Below are 22655 nucleotides of genomic sequence, written 5' to 3'. Positions count from 1 at the left end.
GCTGCGTTTGTGTAGATAAACAACTTAGAATTAATACATTTGATGATTTTAGTCTTGATTTCTACCAATTTACCATGCATATATGATGTTCTAGTAAATCTGTGAGGCTTGACACCTGGAGTTTGGTTGACAAAGTGACCGAAACGACCACCGTGGCGGGAGCAATGGAGAGAAGAATCGAACGAACCTTCACGAGCCTTTGACGTCGAAGCCTGTGATTGGACGAGCTTAGAGGAAGTGGCGTCACTAACGAGGAAGTGCAGTGGCCATGTCAATGTGAACCACCGGCATATACAGTATATCTACTCGTTTATCAATAAATTGTGTTTACATGTCGAACTAATATGGCCTGTTTCTTCAGGAGGAGTATTGCAGCGAAGGTAATACAGCTGGACGCATGTAAAGATGACACTTTGAGTTAATGCTAACTTAGCAGCTTGACCCTGGAGCAAGTAGAAACAAGAGAAAGACAGAACAGCTGGTCTTTCAGCCCATTTCATACTGGTGCTTGCTAATTGAGAATTTGCCCTTCTTCGTGTGTTTTAATGCTTAGCTCGGGAGGACGTTGCAGCAGTCTGAAGATGCCTTCATCACAGCTCTGTCAGCAGTTCCGGTTTTTAAGAAACAGTGAGTGTAATGTTTAACATAAAGTGTTAACTCTAAATGCTCATATCTTACTTGTTGTAGCTCCGCACACTTTCCCCCCTCAGGCAGAGTGCTGACTTCAAATTGCCCATCAGCACATTGCGAATCAGTGGGATTTTACCGTCCAATGTTGACGTCCAGCTGCAGACAGAAACCTTGGCCAATCAGGTAAAAAAACTTGCATTTGCACAGATTTGAATAATAGACTGTTTTAAAGGGAGGAAATAAGATAAGATAAGATATACTTTATTCATCCCAGCAGGGAAATTTATGTGTTCCAGCAGCCAGCATACATACAAACACACAACACATATATACATACATATCCCACCCATACAAAAAAACATGAGCCCACAGTACAGAGCCAGGATAAAAGAAGTGGTATGGATGGTCCATGTGCATAAGTAGCTGTTACTCATAGATAACAGTACAAAACACTAGCTCTGCCAGTGCATAATAATTCAAAGCGGATGTAAATTTGATGACAATGCAAAGGCACCAAACATCAACGCTTACTTTTGTGTAGTCCAAAGTCATCTACTTTTTCTGTCATGCACACACTTTGTGGTTTCAGCGTTCACGTCCACATGTCGCTCACAGGATCTCTGGGGGAGTAAAAACAGTAACGCTTCACTTGCTGCTTTGATTTTTGTCTGTAAGTTAAACTAAGGCCTAAGTATACCTTTTTTAATGCTTAACTTGTCTTCGTAACACTTTACATACCATCACACAAAATACACTGTGCTTCAAGATCAGCGTCTTAGCATGTAGACTAAACAGACATAATTGGACAGGGTTTTGTAATATATCTCTCTCTATAGCATTTCTTCTGACATTCTTGGTTCATCTTATCCTGTAAAAACGCCTTCTTTTTGGTCGTGTACAAGCCTGAATTGAGATGGTATTTATGTATTAAATTACATTTTTATACATATTGTTTTTATTTTTGTAGCTTCACATGTGTAAGATACCAGCTGATATCAAACCAGACCCTTATCCAAAGATTTCAGATGCTTTACCATATTGCTGACCACTCTCAGTATAATCCTGCACTTGAAACGACAAAGGTTTCTGTGTTTATTGTTTCCAAACCTGCTTTGTGGTCGTCAGCTGGAGCAGGACAGTGTGGTGGAGGAGATATCGGCTGGACCTGGAGTGATACATTTCAAGGTTAATCGCAAACTTCTTGTCCAGGTTTGTGACTTTTTCCTTTCTCCACATTGATGAAAACAACAGATCCTCTGACTCCTGACTGTGTTTTTGGCTGTTTTATTTGTTATTATAACCTCCTCCTCTACATTGTAGAAAATGTTGGAGCTTTTTGGAAAAGACCAGGATGACAAATTTGGGTTGAACAGTGAGCTTTTCAGCAGTCTAAAGAGAGGAACAACTTTAGTTGAGTATAGGTGTGTTACGTCTATGTTGCATAGTTTGTTTTTCTTCTGAACATACACACGTGTGATTGCTTAACAGAGAGTTTTAATGTGTTTTCATGTTTCAGCTCTCCAAATATTGCCAAGAAATTTCACGCTGGACATCTGCGCTCTACAATTATTGGTGAGGATTGGTGCTCGAGTCAGTTTGTTCAATTAATGACCCCAAAACAGTCAGGTTGTTTCAAGGAATACAAGTACCTTGGTTGCAGCAGTACGAGATCTTTTGTGTAAGATAACCATTCAGGAAAATCTCTGTTTCACAGCATCACAGAAGCTGAAGAAAAAACCCTATATGTTGCTCTAAATTCTGTAGATACCTTTGTTTTCACAACGTGTTGCTTTTGACTGGTGCATATTACATTGAAACACACTTTCTGTGGTTTGTCCACCAGAGAGCAGTGATGACTAGATTTTTACGGTTTACCTGACCTTGCTGTGCACTCCTTGTTTTTTAAATGTAGAAGATGTCAGTATTGAGTCACCGACTTTTTGTTATTGTAAACTTTAATTTTGAGTTAATTGAAGCTAGTCAACAGGACTGACTTATATCAGATTCTTTGTCGTCCCACAAGGGGGGATTTGTGGAGCACAGAAGACAACACATACAAGGACAACACCAGCAGTGAAATGAGTTAAAAACAATCAGAACACAATATAAAACATCTCAGTAAAATCAGTCAAGAGCTCAAACCAACATGGGAATTTTAACTAAGTTATCAACGTGGAGGTGTGCAGACTAAATTACCGTACACCTTCTTCTCCAGGTAACTTCATCGCTAACTTAAAGCAGTCGCTTGGACACGATGTTATTCGAATGAACTATCTCGGAGACTGGGGGATGCAGTTTGGTGAGTAAATGATGTGTGCAAAAGTATTCCACATTTGTTTTCAGGTCTGATTAAATCACTTCTCTGTTTGCCTCTTGTGTTTCAGGTTTGCTGGGAGCTGGGTTCAGTCGGTTTGGATGTCAGGAAAAACTGAAACAGAATCCCTTACAGCATTTATTTGAGGTGAGAGGAACAAAGACAGGCACGCACACCCTCATAACAAAGAGCTGCCAATTATCTAGAAACGTTGTGTAATGTTCCTTTTACACGTGTGCGTTCCTCTTTCTAAGACTTCTCGTCAGCGTTATTGTGGTGGTGTTGCAGGTTTACGTCCAGGTGAACAAGGAAGCAGAGCACAATGAAGACATGAAACAGGCCGCCAGAGATTTCTTCAGACAGCTGGAGCAGCACGAGGGGGAAGCTGTGTCGTTATGGCAACAGTTCAGAGAGATCACAGTGGACGAGTATCAACGTGTTTACAAGGTACGACAAGCCGGAAGACCAAGAGACAAAAATCTACTCCGAGTGACCAAGTCAAGTTTTATTTACAAAGCACTTTTAAAGCAATCAATGACAAAGTATTTCACAAAAAAATAAAAAGGCAATTTATCGCAACAGTAAAGGTCCTGTGGGGAGTTTTTAGCTGGTTATGAAACAGACTGGAATTATTATTGATTTCTCTTTATGACCTACAAAAGCCAAATAGACCATCATTATAACGACTGAATATCCCTACATGTTTTTTTTTTTATTATTAATGCCTGAAGCCTTTGCCATATGGAAGATTTCAGATAAACTACATGCAGCAGACACAGACATTTTCCATGTTAAAACATCTGAGTTAGTGGTTCATTTAAAGGAGATCTATTGTCTACACTTTCACCATTACTTATTTCACACATTGAGTAGCGTTAGCTCAAAACCTCCTTATTTATCTCATACTGGCCTCAGGAAAAATTCCTCATTTCAACCTCTGCCTGAAACGTTTCATTTCAGCTGCTGTCTCTTTAAGGCCCGCCTCCCCACGTGCAAACTTTCCTCTGATTGGCCTGCCCTGTCTGCAGTTGCAGGGAAAATTAAGTGAGCTGCCGGGGTGGGCATGTCCTATTACCTAACGTCAGGGTCTGACCAAGTCTTGTGAGGTTCTTATAACGTCTTGTTCATAACAGCAGAAAAACAACGTCTGAGAATTTCTGTGTATCTTGTGTTTAATAAAACTTTGCCATGGTTTAGTATGTACATCCTAACATTATACATATGTATTTAAACAAGGATCAACATAAGAAATCTCCTTTAACTGTTAAAAGTAAGCAGCCGCTGAGGAGCACATAGAGGGAATTCAAATAATCTTGACGGGGGAAAATTAGATTTGTAAAGTAATAGCTCAAAAATCTGTAGGGAACTATTTTGGCAAGAGAAGATAAAAGTCTCTGATTTTTGTCTAGGGAGAAATGAAAATATAAATAGAACAAATATAACGGCCTTTCGTTAAGAATGATTGTTGTTCATTTCAAATGTTTTGCAGCGGTTGGGGGTCCACTTTGATGTTTACTCCGGAGAGTCTTTTCACCAGGACCGGGCCCAGGAGGTGGTGCAGCAGCTGCAGAATCAAGGCCTGCTGAAAACCTCTGAGTATGTGACTATCATTCCCATAGCACACTTTAAGTACACGTTACAGGAAGCCAGGACGCTCAGTTTGTTATATTTGTTGTTGTCTGATGGCCGTGACGTTCATGTAGAATTGTATTTTTAAGTTATTCATTATTAATGAAATGACTTCCAGCCCAGTGCGAGCTGAAATAGTGGTGACTTCACTGAGTTGTTGTGTTTGTAGAAGAGGAACAGGTGTAGTGGATCTCTCACCTGCTGGAGACATGAGCAGCGTCTGCACGGTGCTCCGCAGTGACGGCACAACTCTCTACATCACCAGGTCTGTACTGATACCCCTTTCCCTCTTCTTTCCCTTTTTCTTTTCTTTTTTCTTTCTTCCTCCTGGTATGTTGCGTGTCGACTGGTCTGTCTGCTTGTTGTTCTCTTTAATTCCAGCGTGAGGACACATCTGTCATACTGAATGTTTTATAACCGCTTCCTTCATGAAAGGTTTAAACCACAGAAACGTTGAATTCAAATCTGTTGTTGTCCTGGCCTGAAGAGAATACTGCAGTCAGGATCAGGGTTTATGTAATGTCATCGGAGTCCTTCATAAAGCTCATTATATAATGAATCTGAAAAGATGAAAAGTTGTTTGTTTCATAGCACTTTCTAGAAGCTGTTGGCTGTCTTAAACATGAATGAGTATTCAATACAGTCTGTTACTTACAGCTGCACATTTTGGACATTTTGATTTTTACGACTATAAATCAAAGCAGAGTGGAGTCAGTTTGATTAATACAACAACAACAGCTTGTTTTCCTCTTCCTTCATTACAGAGATCTCGCTGCAGCGATCGACCGAAAAGAAAAGTATCATTTCAATGAGATGATTTACGTGGTAAGAAATCCGCTGCAGTCACGTCCTTTACATTTTCTTTGGTCTAACTTGACGTTCCTTAAACGTTTGATTGGACAGATTCACATATACAAGACAGCTTGTTTCCTCCTTCTGTCTCTGCACGTCGTTCATCCTCGTATCTTCTTCCCCTGCAGACGGATAAGAGTCAAGCGAATCACTTCAGCCAGCTGTTCCAGATCCTGCTATCTGCGGGACATTCTTGGGCTGACAGGTAGAAGAACCACACACGATGCATCATAAGAAAGGTTGAATGAAAGCTGTTAGCGGTCTTTAACTAAAGGTGAATGTTACTTAGAGAGATATAAAATACCTTCATGTAACTTTTTAACTCTCTCAGTAATGAACATAATAAAAATAGGTGTACAAGTCTGAAAAAATAATAGAAACTCTACTTGTTTAAAAAGAGGGTATTTATCTTTTTACAGCCTGAAACTAAGTTAAAAGGCATTTTAAATGAATGAGGTTGAAATTAGTTACTTCACCCCGCCCAGTGCAGACATCTGTTTTAATTTGAAACATCTGTTTTGGATGATGTGATTTGTTGGAGCTGTTGCAGCAATCAGTTGTGAAATGTAACCAAATACATTAAATCATTTTTAAGTGCTTTGCTTCAGTATATAATGTACGTTAAATACTTTATGATATCTTGTCTTAATGATGTGCCACCATAGTTCTACTCCACATCATTTCGAGAAACTGAAGTGGTCTGTAGATACAGTGGTAGACGTAGTTTTGATTGTTGTTGTTTTTTTTAAATCAGTGGATGCAGCGGTATGTTGCTCGTTAGAGAGCATAATTAAAGTGTTGTGTCACTTTTCCTTAAAAATACGGATGAATACGTGTATGTACGTTTGGTTGCAGGTGTCAGCATGTGCCCTTTGGCCTGGTGCGGGGTATGAAGACCCGGAGCGGTGAGGTGGTGTTTCTGGAGGATGTGCTGGATGAAGCTCGATCCAGAATGCTTCACAACATGAGCCGCTCGACAAGTAAAACCATTCTTACATGAAGGCATTCTCCAACCACAGCGAGCACAAATAACTTGTAGCCTAAAGAATATTTGCATAGTTCCTGGTATTTGCATTAAGACTTTAAATGTAGCGTAAGTAATTACATTTCAATATTGAAATCTGGCTCTTACTGAAAGGCGTCGAAGCATATATCTCTGTATGTACATACCAAGGAATCTCTCAGAGGACATTCAGATTGACAGACGGATACTTTTTTGTAAATAAACATAAGATTTATTTTTGGGCTTTTTGGGCCTTTATTGTACAGATAGGACAGTGGATAGAGTCGGAAATCAGGCAGAGAGAGAGAGAGAGGGGAGGTACATGCAGGAAAGGAGCCACAGGTCGGATTTGAACCGGGGCCGCCCGCTTGGAGGACTACAGCCTCCGTACAGCGCCCCATCAGAACTTTTTTTTTAAATCAGGATAAACAAAACTAATACTAAACTGTTGTGTTCATAAGGAAAGCTAACCATCACCACACATCCTAATGTTCGGCTAACGGACATGACGGTGCTGAATAAACTTTCCAAGGTGGGGAATATGAAGCTGAGTTTGTGGGAAAGAAGTGACACAAGCTTTCACTTTCTTCACAGCGACAAAGGAACTGGAAAATCCAGAGGACACGGCAGAGAAAGTAGGAATCAGTGCGCTAATAGTCCAGGTGAATAGTTTTCTTTCAACCTTCCTAGACGCTCTCCATACAGTCTGAAGTTCAGCTACTAACCTGTATCACTTGACTGTGAAAGGAAACTTCTTAGTGAGTGTGATTCATTGACTTTGTTTCAGGACTTCAAAGGTCCCCTGCAGTCCGACTACTCGTTCGACTGGGAGCGGATGCTGCAGGCTCAGGGAGACACGGGAGTGTTCCTCCAGTACACACATGCTCGACTCTGCAGGTGTGTATTCATCAGCTTCTCAAACTCCTGTTTTCATTTTGGCGCTTTAATAATGGCAAACTTTGAAGTGTAGGGAAGTTACAGTACTCAATTTCCCAAACGTTGGCTTATTTTGTCGGATAAACTTTGAAGAACTTTTAAAGAAAACTTTAAAGAAGTTTTCAGTTTCAAATTTTTTAGAACCAAAGAGAAGTTTCTCAGGTTTGGAGTTTTTACTACATTACTCACAGGATTCAATTATATATAGTTTTGGATGCAAGTGGTCCTCCAAGAAATACCCAGGAACCAAACAGGATGCTTACTTATAAAGTTGTTCATTTATAGTTCTACTTTGCATTTTTCTCCTGCAGTTTAATACGGAGGACTGAAGAAGCCCAGGCAGTCATATTTGATCCATCTCTTCTGCTGGAGCAGACGAGTGTAAGCATCCTGCAGCACCTCCTTCGGTAAGCAACGTGTCTTCCTCTCTGTGTTGACATTACAATCTGCAGGTGTTACATCCAATATTTGCTACATGTGTAACTCAATATGTGCTGTGCTCTCCCTTTGACAACAGTTATGATGAAGTGTTGTTCCAGTCAGTCCAGGATCTGCAGCCCAAACACCTGGTCAACTTTTTGTTGAAGCTGAGGTAAGGAACAGGATGTTGGTCCTTAGAGGGTTGGAACTTCTCCTGGTAAACGCTTGCCTTGTTTCTTATGCACAGTGGACGTGTTTATACTAGGTGTGATAAAACTGTGAACTCAGTTGTTCTCCTGTTTTCTTTTCCCATCTTTTTCAGCCACCTGATCGCCTCTGCACACAGAGAGCTGCCGGTGAAAGGAAGCCGTCAGGATGTTGCACAGGTAATGAGAAAAAAACACACAGACACTTAGTACGGTTTATCTTTTCAACGCACCATGAAGTGTCAACGTGCAAAGAGTCAATCCTGGTCTGCAACACTAAAACTAGACCCTCTCCAAATCTGCACTAAATCCACTACTCAAAAAAGGAACAGATATATTTGAATTAGGATGGCAAAGACGACATACTGCATGGTTTTATTTGTTCAATGTAAGACAGTAAACAGCCGCAATGCAAATCAATCACCAAACCTAAACAATATCTAACTGTAATGGTAGACCAGAGGCATTGCATTCCTTTCATTGTTTATGTGTAGGGTATTTTCTAGCACTACCACAGAGTATTAGGCCCATATTCGAAGATATTAGGAATAAAGTCGCAATTTTACGAGAATGCTCAGGCTGCCTGTTAGACCTTCTTAAGCCGTTTTCACATATGCACTCCGGAAAATATCTAGATCATTTCGGGGGGGACTGCTCCAGAGATTCTCCCGACCTGGCTTGTTCACATATGCTCCTCACAGCGGGAGACTATGCCTGTCAACATGTTTTATGATTTAGACTCTCCCATCTGTAGAGCAGAGAACCCTAACCCTTGTTTGATATCCGTGTAAATAGAGACGCTAGGAAATTGACTCCACTGCACTTTATCTAAATGTACATGAAGTTTGTGAACATGAGCCAGCAGAAGATACTGGTCATTGGAGACCTTGTTATTTTCTCAGTGAATTCATGTGAGAACTAATCCATATCAATGCCTGTGTGGAGAAAACTACAAAAGATACAAAACGCTGCTTCATCTCAAAGAAGCCGTCTTTGACTGAGCATAGTTTTGTACTTCAGATCACAAAGTGAATGACTTTTAACTTCAGCGGACGAAATACAGACACAGGTTGTACTTTTACATATTGACACTTCTTTTTTAAACTAGAGTTGAGAGTCTGGCATGGCACATTTGGATCCTGATTTCAATGGCGCACCAATTTATCACCAGCATTTTAAATATCAGAGAACAATACTGAAGACAAATACTTAATTTAGGTCTTGAGGTTCAGCTGTGTTTCCTACTGAAAACGCGATCTTATCTCATGTGCTTAATGTCTACAGGCCAGGTTACGACTGTTCAGTGCGGCCTGCTCAGTCCTGGCTAACGGGATGAGGATCCTGGGAATCACACCGGTTGATAAGATGTGAACCTCAACACAGCTTGTTATCACTTAATCCGTGTCATTTCACTGCTGTATTGTTTTTTTTAATTGTAAATAAAAAATCTATTTTAAAAATAAAATAATCTTCTGTATTATTATTTTTTGACTGATCGCCGGTTCAGGTTTTGATCAGCAGTGATAAACTTTGGTTTAATGTTGATTGGAGTTGAAAGCTGTAAAACCAGAGTTAAATTATGTGACTATGCTGCTTTTTTTTTTTGTTTTTTTTTCACTTGACGCACCGATGATGATGATGATGATGATGATATCAGTGTGGGAGCGTTTGTTATCAATAGCTGTAGATTAAACTGGTTCAGCAGGTTCCACCTTCACACTTAATTCAGTGAATGTAATGACAGACATGCCTGATATTTTCTTTTAAGCTTATGGGTAAAATAATAAAACGAAAAGGTGTCGCTGGTATTTAACTGACCCACACTGATTTTAAAAAAGGTGGACAAAGAAAATAAAAACATAGTACAGTACAATGGTCAGTATTGTAAAAAAATGCAGCTTCAAATTGACGATTAAAGACAAACTCTCAAACAATAAACTGCACGTATACGTCCTGACCTGTGTGATTAAATTACGGAATTGCTGGGGATCAAATCAAATCGCTGATTTAACGTGAAGGTAACTTTAATAGGCTGGAGAAGAAGACGATGATGAGGGGACAAAGTCTGACCGTGGTGAAAAGAAGCTAAAGGTTGAATCGTGATAAGACGTGCAGCTGTCACCAAATTGCAATGATTACGTATATTAATCCTGCACTTGAACTCTAGGGGCGTTTCATATGGTCAACTTTATCTGATATTGTGATGTATCATCCATCCTTTGATTTCGACCACATCACCCCCATCCTTCATGACCTCCACTAGCTCCCCATCCCCCAACGTATCCACTTTAGACTCCTCGTCCTCACCTACAAAGCCCTCCATAACGTGGCACCCCCCCCTACCTGTCTGAGCTCCTCCGTCGGCACACTCTCAAGCTCACTGATGCAATCCCTCCTTCTGATTCTCCACCTTCTCTTACACTATTTATTCGTTGTATTGTTTTCAGTTTTGCTTTGTTGTTCTTTGTTAAGCGTCTTTGAGTACACGGAAAAGCGCTGTATGAGTCGGTATTATTAGTAGTATTTTTATGGACCACCTGTTGAGTATGATGTTGTATCATGACCTGTATTCCCCCCCATTCATTTTATTTTATGAAGGGGGGAATTACTGCACACTATTTGAATTAGCTTTAGCCTTGGCTAGTTTTACTTAAAGGCTGCTAACTGATATTAAAAATAACTATTCCTTACACTTATTGTCTTTTTTAATTAGTAAATTTGATAAAACTTGGAAATTTTAGGTGAAGGGAAGCACTCTTAATATTCACCTCCATACATGTGGATGATTTCCACCGGTCGACCGGCACGCTGCGCCTCGCTGTGCTACGCTAATCTGCGATCGAACAGTGACGATTTAGGCGAAGGAGGCTGGGCGGCGATTGAAGCTTTTTCCAGTCACTTTTAATCAAATTAAATATGACTTAAGAGAAAAGGCAGCATAGATGTGATACAAAAAGATAAAAGACACTGAAGAGATGATGTCATAAACAAGTAATCACAATTGCATTCTGTCGTCATCTGTGTGTCTCTGTGAGCCGGGCACATTCACAATCAGCACTCTGTGATAACAAAGTGAGATACACACATTACAGTTTGAACAGACTAAAATAAAATAAAAACCTTCATGATGAGGATATTTATATACGTACCTCTGATCCCAAATACACAGTCATGTTTGTGTTAACAGCTCCAACATTGGCTGAAGATAAATTACAAAGACCTCTCTGATTGTTTCTGATTTCTTATCATCTTTTAAAAAAAAAATAAAAAAAAGGCAGATTAACGGAAATAAAAAAACAACGTTATCTCATATTATCCCAAAATTCATATCACTGTCACGGGTCTCATGTGGGTAAGTGTGAGCTGGACTGAAGGACAATAGTCGTCTATGTGATGAACTGAGGAGCCAATTCAACTTAAAAGAGTTCACTGTGGCTTCCAAATCTCCTCTTGGGTCATAAGAGCTGACCTGGACCCCCCCCCCCCCCCCTCCAGGAAAGACCTGGTCCGTGAGGTTGAGGGCTCACACACTGATCAGTTTCTGTTTGGATTCTGGGTCCGTGTGATCCACATTTTTCAGCTTGCTTGTGTCTTGCTTTGGGAGTCCGTACAGGTAGATGGAAATACACACCAGGAAGGATCCGGAGGCAAAAGAGACGGCTGCGCGACAAGAGGAAAAAGAAAAACACACATTAGGTTCATATTTTTGAAAGTGCTTTGAAAGATTAAAATTTGGTGGCAATATACGGAAAAGTTTCCCAGAAAGAAACGTGTTTGTTCTCGATGACACAGGAAGCGAATTAAGAGAAATTACAGTTGATGTAGTGACGGTGAGTTTAAAACTTTATTGACAAAAAAAGTAATGACTACTGTAATTGGGGCTGAATTTGGGGTCAGTCCATATGAATGCCCCCCTTCTTCTCCTACTGATCAGACGTGGTTATTTCATCATCTCCAAGTCAGGATACCCGGCTTGTGTGCTGATGTTTCATGAACGATGGGAACCAACAAAGTTCCTTTTGATTGTCTCAAAAGTAAAAAAAAAAAAAGACACCTAAAGTGTTCCTTCATTATTTTATTACATTTCTTTTGATGTCCCCGATGGTCTGATCTCGTTCTCTCAATACAATAACTAACATATTGAAACTCCCTTGGGGTAGCAGTATTAAGAACTTTCAATTTCCTATTCCAGTAACTTTCTAGGAAACTGGAAACTACATCCGTCCATCATTATCTATTCCGCTTTTCCTGTTCTGGGTCATTGGGGGGGGGGGGGGGGGCTGGAGCCAATCCCAGCTGTCATTGGTGGAAAGGCGGGGTAAACCCTGGGCTGTTCACCAGCTGACATACGGAGACAAAACAACCAGCCACACTCACATTCTCCACCCGGAGAGGCCCTGTCCGACGAGGACTCGAACCATCGCATCGGCAACAGCGCTAACCACTTCACCGCCGAGCCCAGGGAACTAACGCGAGACGTAAAAATCAGTGCACCGACCGCGGGAAGCTAACGTACTTATCTGTAGTCCAAACAGGAGCACAGACGCCACGGTCGAGAGGAGGATGGCGGCGGCAGCAGAGAATCCTTTCATGATGTTGTCCGTGTACTTCACCACCACCGACGTGTACAGACCACCCACACTGGCCAGGACTGGAAACACAAAACAGTGACGTCGTTAACGCGGAAAAAAGAAAAGTGAAAGCAAAAAAAAAAAAAAAACCAAACACAGCAGCATCCTCCCGTTGAGTCGTACTTACAAACGACAAAGCACACCCAGGGAGTGTAACCGAAGAAGAAGCCTTTCTCCAAGACATTATCTCCATCGTTGACAAAAACGCCGATCAGGGTGACCACGATGCCGGACAGGTACATCTGGATGTTTCTCACCCACAGAGACGTGTCGGAACTCTTCAGCACCTTCTCGAAGTACACACCTGCGATCAGAGAGTACGCACAACACTGTTTTTAACATGTTAAACAACTAGACGACTCCATGAGAAAGGCGATGTCTAAAATGAGCGTTCGACTTGTGGTGGTGAAACAGCTGGCGCCGTTATCTTGACTTCAGTTACACTGTGATCTGCACAACAGCTGTAGATCATGCATTGTCTTTTTTATCTTTGACAATACATTTGATTGTGCCTCAATTGATATCTATTGTGATATGTATCATCTAAAGTCTGAGTGTGTTTTAACATGACTTATGCATTTTGTTTCTGCCCGTTGCACGGGGTTTGTTAAGTTAATCAAAGGTCACTGCATCGCGTCGGTAACTAAATCAGCGATAGCTCACTCCTACTCTTTTCACAGCTTGAGGCGAGTTTACCTGCAAATCCAGAGCAGAGCACAGCAATAGCGATGGCCACAAAGCCAACAAAAGGATTTTGTTCAATCTGTAAAGACAGGAAAAAAAAAAAAAGAAATGGAAGAAGATGAATGACTGTGAAGGCATCATGGGTAATAAAAAGCCAAACCTATAAAAGCCAAACCTATAATAGTGTCAGTCACGGGACATGGATTATTATTTACAGTGACCGGGTTTCTTTAAACTTGAACTTGAACCACGCCCACCTGGACTTTAGTAGCCTCTGCGGGCTTCCACTGAACGAGCGTCACGCCCCCGCAGAGCATGAAGACAGAGAACCACTGCAGCCGGCTGAGAGAGCGGTTCAGCATGAGGACTGTACACAACGCTGTGCACGGGATCTTCAGCTGATAGGTCACCTACACGGACAAACACCAGATTATTAATCCAGATTATAGTGAACCCGAGCTAACGTGTTCTGCATCACACTGATTCAGTTTAACACATACTGCAGATGTTATGACAACAAAAATGAATATTGAACTTCTCAGGAGTCAATGTTCCTACATCTGCAAGCTTAAGCATCTGCCTCCTAACACTGTGTGTCTGTACGTGCACAACTAGTCGGCAGAATGCCTGAAATGTTTTTGAACAATAGGAAACAAATGGCACACTTTGTTGAGATTTTCAGTCTATAGTGTGGGTGCAGCACAGACTCGACAGGTTCATCAAAGCTCCACACCCTGCCAAAATATGACCCATGCACTGTAAGTTACCTTAAACAACTACTAAGCAAACAGGATTCAGTCCACACCTGATAAACCGCTGCATCAAGGTTACTCAATGCTAGAAAGGCCATGTTGTTCTGAACGGCGTACACCAGCGAGGGCACACTCAGCTTCAGCAGCTCTTTGGGGCTGCACAGAACGTGTTCCACTAAGGCTTTCTTCAGTCTGGAAGGGCTCCCCGTTTCACTGGAAGCAAAAAACAACAAACAAAAAAAAAAAAAACAGATGGATGAGGAATGTGAATACTACAAATTACTTCATCAAAAAAAAATGTTGTCACTGCATTTCAGTAACAATTAGAGCTGACAAACATGTTAAATACAGTATCTTCTCGTTGTACTGTCCTTGTCGTTTTTGTTTTGTTTTTTGTTTGTTGTTTTTGTCAAAGCGTCTTTGAGTATTTAGAAAAGTGCTATATAAAACCAACGAGGATAAACAGCCAAAGACAGGTTTTCAGAGTTTTAAATACAGCAATATGGCGGCGGAAAAAAGGTCAACCGCGTGGTTACAATGCAAGTCAAAGGGTTAATCGAGTTTCATCTTTACATTTCAGTTATTTGGACTTGATATTTGCTGTGTTTTGTAAACGCTACGTCGATGATTTCACTTTACCTCTTTGTACCTCACAGTTTTTAGCAGTGAGCCTTCAGTGTTCATTTGTGTTTATAACGCCACCTGTGGTTTCACTAAACTTCATGAGACTTTGTTTTAAATATCTGAAAGTTCTGTAAAATATTTTGATATCAAAGTATAAATAATGACACTATTATTATTATTTGTATTATTATTATTAAATATGATTTAAATAAGTTAAGCTACCACCATGATCAGACTTTGTTATAGTGTTTCATTTTGAGCTGCTTTAAAGTCCCTTTTCTCCTAATGGATTGCATCTAAATGAAAATTAATTTTAGGTTTCAAACCATTCCACCGGGATAGACTCGCCAACATGACGTGCTGACGCGAGCAGCAGTTTTCTCCCAAATAACCACTTCTCTCTCCTTTGCCGCTGCAGCAGTGTTCCTTTTTTTTTTCCTTATTAAAATCTGTTCATTTTCGCCGTATATCCACATGAATATGTAAACTATATTTCGAGAGGGTTAAAGCACAAGGATCTCTGTTTTGTCACCTGTTGCCATGGTGAATCGTAGTATCGGGGCTCCATTATTGATGGCTTTTTACTGCACGCTTAACACCAAGTGAACCTACTTAAAGTTGATTTAACAAACTTGAATCAGCTGATCTGGAACCCAAAACTCAGAGTTTCCCACCTGAGGGTAAATTTACTCAGAGCTCAGGGTCAGGTGAGAGTTTGTTGAACCTTCTTTCTGAAACAGGCCCCTGGTAATGTGAATTACCCCATGGCAAGACAATATACAGTGGAGGAAATAATTATTTGATTCCCTGCTGATTTTGTAAGTTTGACCAATTACAAAGAAGTGAGCGGTCTATAATTGTTATGGTACCTTTATTTTAACAAACAGAGACAGAGTATTAAAAAAAAAGGTCCAGAAAGAAAACATTGTATAAAGTTATAAATTCATTTGCATTTGATTGAATGCAAATGAATAGGTGCGTGTACCACTATAAATAGATAAGTGTTCTTTTTCATCTGTTTGACTTCCTGATGAAGGCTCCATGCCAAAACGCATCGAAGTGTGTTTTTTAAGGTCCATATGACCATGTTGTAAATGGTTAATGGACTTGAGCTTGTGAAGCGTTTTTTTCTAGTCTTCTGACTACTCAAAGTGCTTTTACACCGCATGTCACACCTACACATTCACACTCACTCAGAAGTAACTAATCCCATTCATGTGCATTTATACGCCGCCGGCGGGAGCAATTCGGGGTTAAGTATCTTGCCCATGCACACAGGACCTGATGGAGAAAGCCCTGTCCCCCCCACACACACACACACTTGTTTTACAAGTTGATGTTGTAAAACATGTTTTGGCCAAAGTATCTCTGCAGCATTACAACATGACATTTACTTCTCCTACAGATCATATATAATTGCAGGTTATTACGATCTGGATATCGCCTTTATTCACATTGTGACTTAGGTTATTTGTATTTATTTATTTAACCAGATTACTCACATTGAGGATCTATTTTTTCGTGGTCAAGAATAGTGTAAAACACACTCAAGAAAATAAAAAAATACATCTCTAAATGTTCATTTCTTATTGTGTGTTCAACACTTACTTTGACAGCATCCCCAGACTCAGTATTAACTTGATGACCTCAGTGATGCACACTGCAGTCGTGGAGAAGTACAGGTCTCCGGCTGAGATGGTCCTCGTGTACCTGAGCGCCACTGTGTATGTGGCAGCCACCAGGGTCATCACCGTCAGGCAGTACAGCTTGAAGACCACACTCACATTTTCTGAGGAGAGAGAGAGAGAGGGGAACATGATCTCAAAGCTGCTATCAGTCACTAGCCTACATGTCTGTTTATTATAACATTACTATAGAAACAGGCGACCTTATCAGTCACTGAAATGTCATCACTTCCCTCACTGAAAACGAAATAACACATAATTATAGACCAGAAGCTCTTAAAGCCATCCACAAAACGTTACTTTTTCTTAACCCTAAACTGCTAACATTAGCCTCACATGCTAGCCTGTATGAAATGCTCAAACTCACCGACTGCCATGGTTGCTCTGGTTTCTGTCACTGCAGGAGGTAAATGAACTCAACTGAACTGCGCAGGTCACATGTCATAACATCTAAAGGGGTCTGCTGGGAAGAATGCTGCCCGACCTGCAACACATCAAGACATGGGACTATTAGTCTGATTTAGAGTTTCCTGCCAGGTATCGGGGGGAATTACTACAATTCCCAGAATGCTGCGCGAGTCGATTTAGGTGTGTTTGTTTTGGGATTGCCTCGGTCCCGTCGGTTTTACAATTTTTTTTACTCTGCGATTCAAGTCAAAATTATGAAAGAAATTGTCACAACTACGATTTAAAATAAAGTTATTATGAGATGTAAAGTATTGACTGGTATAATGTCATTATAACTATATAGCATCACCACCTCATGCTACACCCTGTGTGTTTTTTTAATAACAATAACCCTTTCCAGTGTAGTTACTGTGTAATCTTCCATTATTGTATGTTTTTATTTATTTAACTGATGTAAATATGTTTGATTTGATTTTTAACTTCTATTTTTATTTTTAATAATTATATTCCCGTCCCCTGTTTTTTCTGGAGCTGCTGTAATGCACAAATTACAACTAACACAATGTAATAACAATATCTAATTGTTACCTTGTTACAGATGTTTGTCTGTCTACTCGCCGTTATAGTGAATAGTCTCTGCTGATAACATGTCTACACTCCTGCACTTTAACTTATAGTATCACTGATTGCACATCTCCCTATGTCAATACTGTTTACAACTCTGTTTTTGCACATTTACATTTAATCTTTCATATTTAAGACTAGTAATGCTTAGTTAAATCCTGGTTGTATATATTCACATTTTTAGTTTTGATATTTTTAGTGCTTATTTACTTTGTATTTAATATTATATTGTGTTTAGATTTGCTAATATTGTGTTGTTTTTTACTCATATTGTGTGGTTGGACAACCTGCTGCTGTAACGCCACAATTTCCCAGTTTGGGATCAATAAAGTAATTCTATTCTATTCTATCACCAGGTTACAAAAGCACTTCTAATTTCTCCATCAGGCTCTTCTTATTCAACCACTTACTGTACAAGTTATACTTTCAAACATTATACATTTCTGTATTCAGAAACACAGTATAGTCAAGTGTAAACAAATATGAAGGCAATGCTAACAAAACTCAACAAAGCAAATGAAACACATTTTGTGTGAGCCAGGACACATTTGTTTAAATATAAAGATGAACACACATGAAATAAAGAAGAAAAAAAACAGACTCTATGATTTTATATTTTTTTTTATTTACTTCTATGAACACATATGACTAAATACAAAGAAGCACGTTCCACTCGTGATTCCAATCGTTTGTCCATTACATCAACCATGTCACACATGAAGAGTTGGGGGGAAAAAATTCTGTGAAACATTTAGATTTAAAAGGCGAATGAGAACATTGGACTCGGATAAAGTAAAGAGTGGTAATGATAAGGCTCTAAATCCTGTTGGACTTTATTATCATTTATCAGGACGTAACATAAAGTGGAAACTTCTGAACTCTTTCATGGACAAAACTGATGTCATACCCAGTGATATTAACATCATATACTTTTTTATGTTAATACTTCACCTACTTACTTAACCTGAATAACTCTTCTGTAAACGTTCAGAATTCACCAGTGCTGTAAACATTTATTCTAACCACTGCAGAACAATCTGTCTGTCTGAGCTTCTCGTACAGCAGCAGGAGCAAACCCTCCTCCTCTGACGGCAGCCAGATACCACACCAACATGTTTCATATTTATCACAGCTTGCAGGGCAGGTATTCCAACTGCAGGTGTTTTTAAATGGGTGGAGAAGCAATGATGTTATTACCCATCATAGAAATCATTCTTAGATGTTGGATAATGGAAAACTTCTCATAAAGACACAGCCTGTGATTTATTTTGGTGTAGCTACCCTCACAAATGGCACACTGTCAATGCACCCCTGCAAAGAGACAAGCTGCAGTGAGCACAGGTTGAGCTCTTCCACGGCCACAGACGTGAACTCAGGAGTTGTCGGAGGGAACATGCTCGAAGCCTTCACTCTCCCTCACCAGCGCCCTCTCCAGGATGACGCGGCCCTCTTTGTAACGCTGGCTCTCCTCCGTGGCGAACTCGTACATCCAGCCCACTTTGCTGTTGCAGTTCTTGCAGCTGACGTCCCGCACCATGTGTCTCCCCGTCAGCATGACCCTGTCCTGCACCTCGCTGTGCTGCAGATTCACAACCTGGAGGGCAGCAGACAGACATCTCTCACCGGAAAATGTACTGATTTGAACGGAGTCATTTTTAAAAAGGTCATTTTTGCAAGTTTTAAAACGTGAAAATTGTACAAGCTGATGATATAATCAATAAATTAAAGTGTCTTGGTGGGAAGGCTGTTTGAATTAATTTCATTAAAAAAAATTGAAAAGAAAATTATTCAAACACCAGGCTGATGTGGTTACTTAATTATTGTTTGTGTTATTACAAAAACTAACAAACGCAAAAAAATATTGCTTCTCGCAGTGACATTAAAAGGTGAGAAGTTACTCATCTTCACAACTGAGGAGCATTTGAGAATTTGTTTGCTTTTTAACTTTAAATATTTTGTACCATATCATTTCCAAAGATATCCTAGTACAACATCATTAAACAAATACTTTTTGAAATTACTTTGAAGTGCTCACTATGATAAATCATCAAATAAGGGAGTGTCTACAAACAGATTACACAACGTGTTTAACAATACAACATATACAATTCAATAGCACTGTCATCAAGTACTTTGGAACAAAGTTTAATCTGTTGAACTAACAAGTGCAACAGGAAAATTATGTTTGCTCCAGGTGAAGGTGGTGATGTGTTCAGGCTACCTTGTTGAAAAGGAAAGCCCGGCCGGTTGCTCCAGTGAAGCGTGTCGAGATGAGTTCTGCACGGTTTGTCAGAATGGTGTCACAGTTGGCACAGGAGAAGAGGCGAGTCCCGCCAATGTGGTCCAAGAAGATCCGCCCCATGTTGTTGACTGCTGCCAGGGAACAAAAGATATTACCTCAAATAACTTTAAACAAACAAGTGAAATAGCCTCGTAAGAACACGTGACGCATCATGCTGTTGCACTTGAAGGCGCCGCACAACCCAACCAAATACAGTTGCAAGAAAAAGTATGTGAACCCTTTGGAATTTCTTAGTTTTCTGATTAAATTGGGGTCAGCCAACCTGGAGTCCAATCGATGAGACGAGATTGGAGGTGTTGGTTAAAGCTGCCCTGCAAAAAAACACACTTCAGCTTTGAGTTTGCTACTCTCAAGAAGCATCGCCTCATCTGAAACATGCAGAACATTTATGCAGAAAACTAGGAAATTCCAAAGGGTTCACATACTTTTCCTTGCAACTGTAAATACAACAGGAGAAAATGGTATTTAGGGAGAAAAATGAGTGACATTTTATTCATACCCCTTCATTTATTTGGTTGTATGAGGTCATGTTGAATATTGACTAACAGCAGTCTTTTTAATTATTATTAATAATAATAATAATAATAATAATAATTTATACTTTATTGATCCCGTGAGGGAAAATTCGTTTTTACACTCTGTCTAGTTAACATGCTACACAAACATAGGCCGAAATACACAAACAGGATCCTATGCACTAATGGAGAGATGTCAGGGTGAGGGGCTCCTGAGCTGGTGGGGGGGGGGTTGGGTGTCTTGCTCAAGGGCACCTCGGCAGTGCTCAGGAAGTGGACTGGCACCTCTCCAGCTACCAGACCAATTTCCGGACTTGGTCCGTGCCGGGACTTGAACCGGCGACCCTCCGATTCCCAGTCCCTACAGACTGAGCTACCGCTGCCTACAAAAGGAGTGGAGATGCCGGGGATTGAACCCGGGGCCTCATACAATAATGTGACCAAGTAAGGGATTAAGACATTCACATCTGGTCCTTTTTTCCCATCAAAAGGAAATTGATTGACTTTTCCATAACAACCAAATTAGAAAATGTGTACAATACATTTTGTTAAATGAAAATGACAAATTCAGCCTTTTGGAAAGTTACATTTAAAAGGATTAAGGACATTAATGTTGAATTATATGTGATGCTCAATACTGATGTTTAAGGCTACTGTTGTATTTTCTTTCACTAACTTTAACTAATGTTATATATTTGGATTACGATTTAATGCTAAGATTAGAAATAGTCATGAGATTTAGTCACACAATGCTGATGTTTGTTTTGTAGGACTCACTTCATGGGATGTCAACAACAAGGTAACATATGACAGAGCAATATGACATATCACTGTGGATTAGCATTGTGTTCTTAACTCGCAAAAGCTGTGAAAACATTAGCAAATTAAAAGTCAACAGTTTGCTTGATGGTTTGTCAGAGAAAAAGCAGCTTTGTCAGAAAGAAATACAAAAGGCATCCACATAACAGCTAGCTGAAAAGGCCACACGGTTAATTTAAGATAAATGTCTCACCTCGAAACGTAAACAAGCGGGATGGCAGTCGCGTCGAGGCTGACTCTTCACCTCTACGTTTTGTTTATTATCGAGTGACTACAGACGTCCACGAATCCTCTGGATCGACTTTGATAACAACAACAGAGGACAGCAGTTGATGCAAACCACTCAGCTTGTTTTTGCCGTGCTAGCATCAATGACAACGGGATGGTTCGCTCTGAATTTCAGAATAAAATCACCGTTGCAAATATAAACTGAGACACTCCCGTTTAAAGTAGCGCATGCCTTTTGATAATGATCACAATCACAGTTAAAATCAATTTATAGAATAAATGCTCAAAATTGGAGTCCAAACTTCCCTGCTGGTAACTAAGTCTACTTCCAATTACAAATGCTTTATTTTATTTTGAAGGCCGAGTCTAGCCAATGTTTGAAGCAAGCAGCTTAGTGCAGTTCCTGATGATGGCCACATGAGGGCAGCAGAGCGCACACGTACTGGATGCTGCATGATGAGTGCTACATTTTAAAGACACATGAATTATTCATTTCAAATATAGAAACTCCCTTTTCTACATGCTCTCTGTGTTATTTTAAATTTGTAATGTGCCCTAATGTTATGGTTTATTGAGGATTTTTAACTGTGACCAGCCTTTTTGTTATTAGTTTTTAAGTGAAAATACAGTGTTGTGACAAGTTTTACAAGATCCCTATATCTTCTATAGGAGTAAAACAGAGAGCAGATAGAAGCTAATAAAGGACTGTGATTGTCAAAAAGTTAAATACTTCAATACTTTTCGATACCATGTGTTTTAAAAGAATACATTCTTTATTTTAATGATCAATAGCCTGTACTGAAAAGTATAGAAGCCTAAAAAAACCTTCAGAAGTTCAGTCCAAAAGCTACTGGGAGCGGAAGAGAGAGATTCAATTTGAGAGACTAAATTTCCCAAGTTACTTGGCCTACAGAAACATTGTCATATTTGTGCAATTTAGACAGTGTGCAGCAGTTTCCTGTTTTTTTTTTGTTGGTAATTTAAAACAAGACATTACCCAAGTTGGGTGCCTAGGACTTCTATCTTTGTTACCATGTAGAAGCAGGGATGGACTTTTTAAAATTTGTTTACTGGAAATGTATTGTTGTGATGAGACATTGTTGGTAAAAGACAACCCAACAGGCTTTACTGCAAACCATTTTAATCCCAACTTGGATCCTTTCCTGTTCCACCTCGACCAGCCCAGCAACTTTTGTTTCACACTGAATGCCTAGTGAACTAATTCCTCCCGTGGCATTTCATATGTCTTCACCAGATTGTTCAGAGAAACTAAAATCCTCTGTGAAGTTATTTGACAGTCAGCCAAAGGCACTAGCAATGTCCCAAAATACCACAGACTGCATCTGGTGCCTGATCATGTTTGTGTGCTCTGAGCTGCCAGAAAAGCAGCCAT

The 22655-nt window shown here is 40.0% G+C and overlaps 3 protein-coding genes across 4 annotated transcripts; 1 reads left to right on the top strand and 2 right to left on the bottom strand.

Moving 5' to 3' along the window:
* Nucleotides 1–241: 241 nt before the first annotated feature.
* Nucleotides 242–9592, top strand: rars2 (arginyl-tRNA synthetase 2, mitochondrial). Its single transcript, XM_061051791.1, has 20 exons — nt 242–380; nt 554–627; nt 711–813; nt 1756–1839; nt 1951–2051; nt 2147–2202; nt 2846–2929; nt 3015–3091; nt 3233–3391; nt 4434–4540; nt 4743–4838; nt 5338–5398; nt 5554–5630; nt 6281–6405; nt 7023–7090; nt 7216–7325; nt 7676–7771; nt 7882–7956; nt 8107–8170; nt 9275–9592. Exons 1-20 carry the CDS (start codon nt 345–347, stop codon nt 9359–9361), a joined length of 1740 nt encoding a protein of 579 aa, XP_060907774.1. The 5' UTR covers nt 242–344; the 3' UTR covers nt 9362–9592.
* Nucleotides 9593–10869: 1277 nt separating this feature from the next.
* Nucleotides 10870–16908, bottom strand: slc35a1 (solute carrier family 35 member A1). The gene is made up of 8 exons (XM_061051792.1): nt 16734–16908; nt 16290–16470; nt 14111–14270; nt 13563–13715; nt 13318–13384; nt 12749–12925; nt 12507–12641; nt 10870–11650 (listed from the first exon to the last, which is right to left on the bottom strand). Exons 1-8 carry the CDS (start codon nt 16741–16743, stop codon nt 11514–11516), a joined length of 1020 nt encoding a protein of 339 aa, XP_060907775.1. The 5' UTR covers nt 16744–16908; the 3' UTR covers nt 10870–11513.
* A 1308-nt stretch (nt 16909–18216) lies between these two features.
* On the bottom strand, nt 18217–21404 carry LOC132984808 (protein yippee-like 5). Of its 2 annotated transcripts, none has more exons than XM_061051789.1 (3): nt 21228–21404; nt 19620–19771; nt 18217–18992 (listed from the first exon to the last, which is right to left on the bottom strand). In XM_061051789.1, exons 2-3 carry the CDS (start codon nt 19758–19760, stop codon nt 18771–18773), a joined length of 363 nt encoding a protein of 120 aa, XP_060907772.1. In that variant the 5' UTR covers nt 19761–19771; nt 21228–21404; the 3' UTR covers nt 18217–18770. The 2 variants fall into 2 exon arrangements, with proteins under 2 accessions (XP_060907772.1, XP_060907773.1); XM_061051790.1 differs by having other exon boundaries at nt 19620–19768.
* Nucleotides 21405–22655: the final 1251 nt, after the last annotated feature.

Source organism: Labrus mixtus, chromosome 12 (assembly GCF_963584025.1).
Source record: "Labrus mixtus chromosome 12, fLabMix1.1, whole genome shotgun sequence".
NCBI lineage: Eukaryota > Metazoa > Chordata > Actinopteri > Labriformes > Labridae > Labrus > Labrus mixtus.
The sequence above is the reverse complement of the archived record's forward strand: the minus strand, read 5'-3'. Positions and strand labels throughout refer to the sequence as shown.

What these genes read in the sequence shown, in the direction of transcription:
- rars2 (XM_061051791.1), top strand. Translation starts at nt 345, where the DNA reads ATGGCCTGTTTCTTCAGGAGGAGTATTGCAGCGAAG. An exon ending in CAGAAACCTTGGCCAATCAG is followed by an intron (nt 814 to 1,755) that starts GTAAAAAAACTT and finishes TGTGGTCGTCAG; the next exon opens with CTGGAGCAGGACAGTGTGGT. An exon ending in CAACATGAGCCGCTCGACAA is followed by an intron (nt 6,406 to 7,022) that starts GTAAAACCATTC and finishes CTTTCTTCACAG; the next exon opens with CGACAAAGGAACTGGAAAAT.
- slc35a1 (XM_061051792.1), bottom strand. An exon ending in GCTCTGCTCTGGATTTGCAG is followed by an intron (nt 12,926 to 13,317) that starts GTAAACTCGCCT and finishes CTCTGATCGCAG; the next exon opens with GTGTGTACTTCGAGAAGGTG. An exon ending in CTGGGTGTGCTTTGTCGTTT is followed by an intron (nt 12,642 to 12,748) that starts GTAAGTACGACT and finishes TTGTGTTTCCAG; the next exon opens with TCCTGGCCAGTGTGGGTGGT.
- LOC132984808 (XM_061051789.1), bottom strand. Translation starts at nt 19,760, where the DNA reads ATGGGGCGGATCTTCTTGGACCACATTGGCGGGACTCGCCTCTTCTCC. An exon ending in GGGCTTTCCTTTTCAACAAG is followed by an intron (nt 18,993 to 19,619) that starts GTAGCCTGAACA and finishes GCTGCCCTCCAG; the next exon opens with GTTGTGAATCTGCAGCACAG.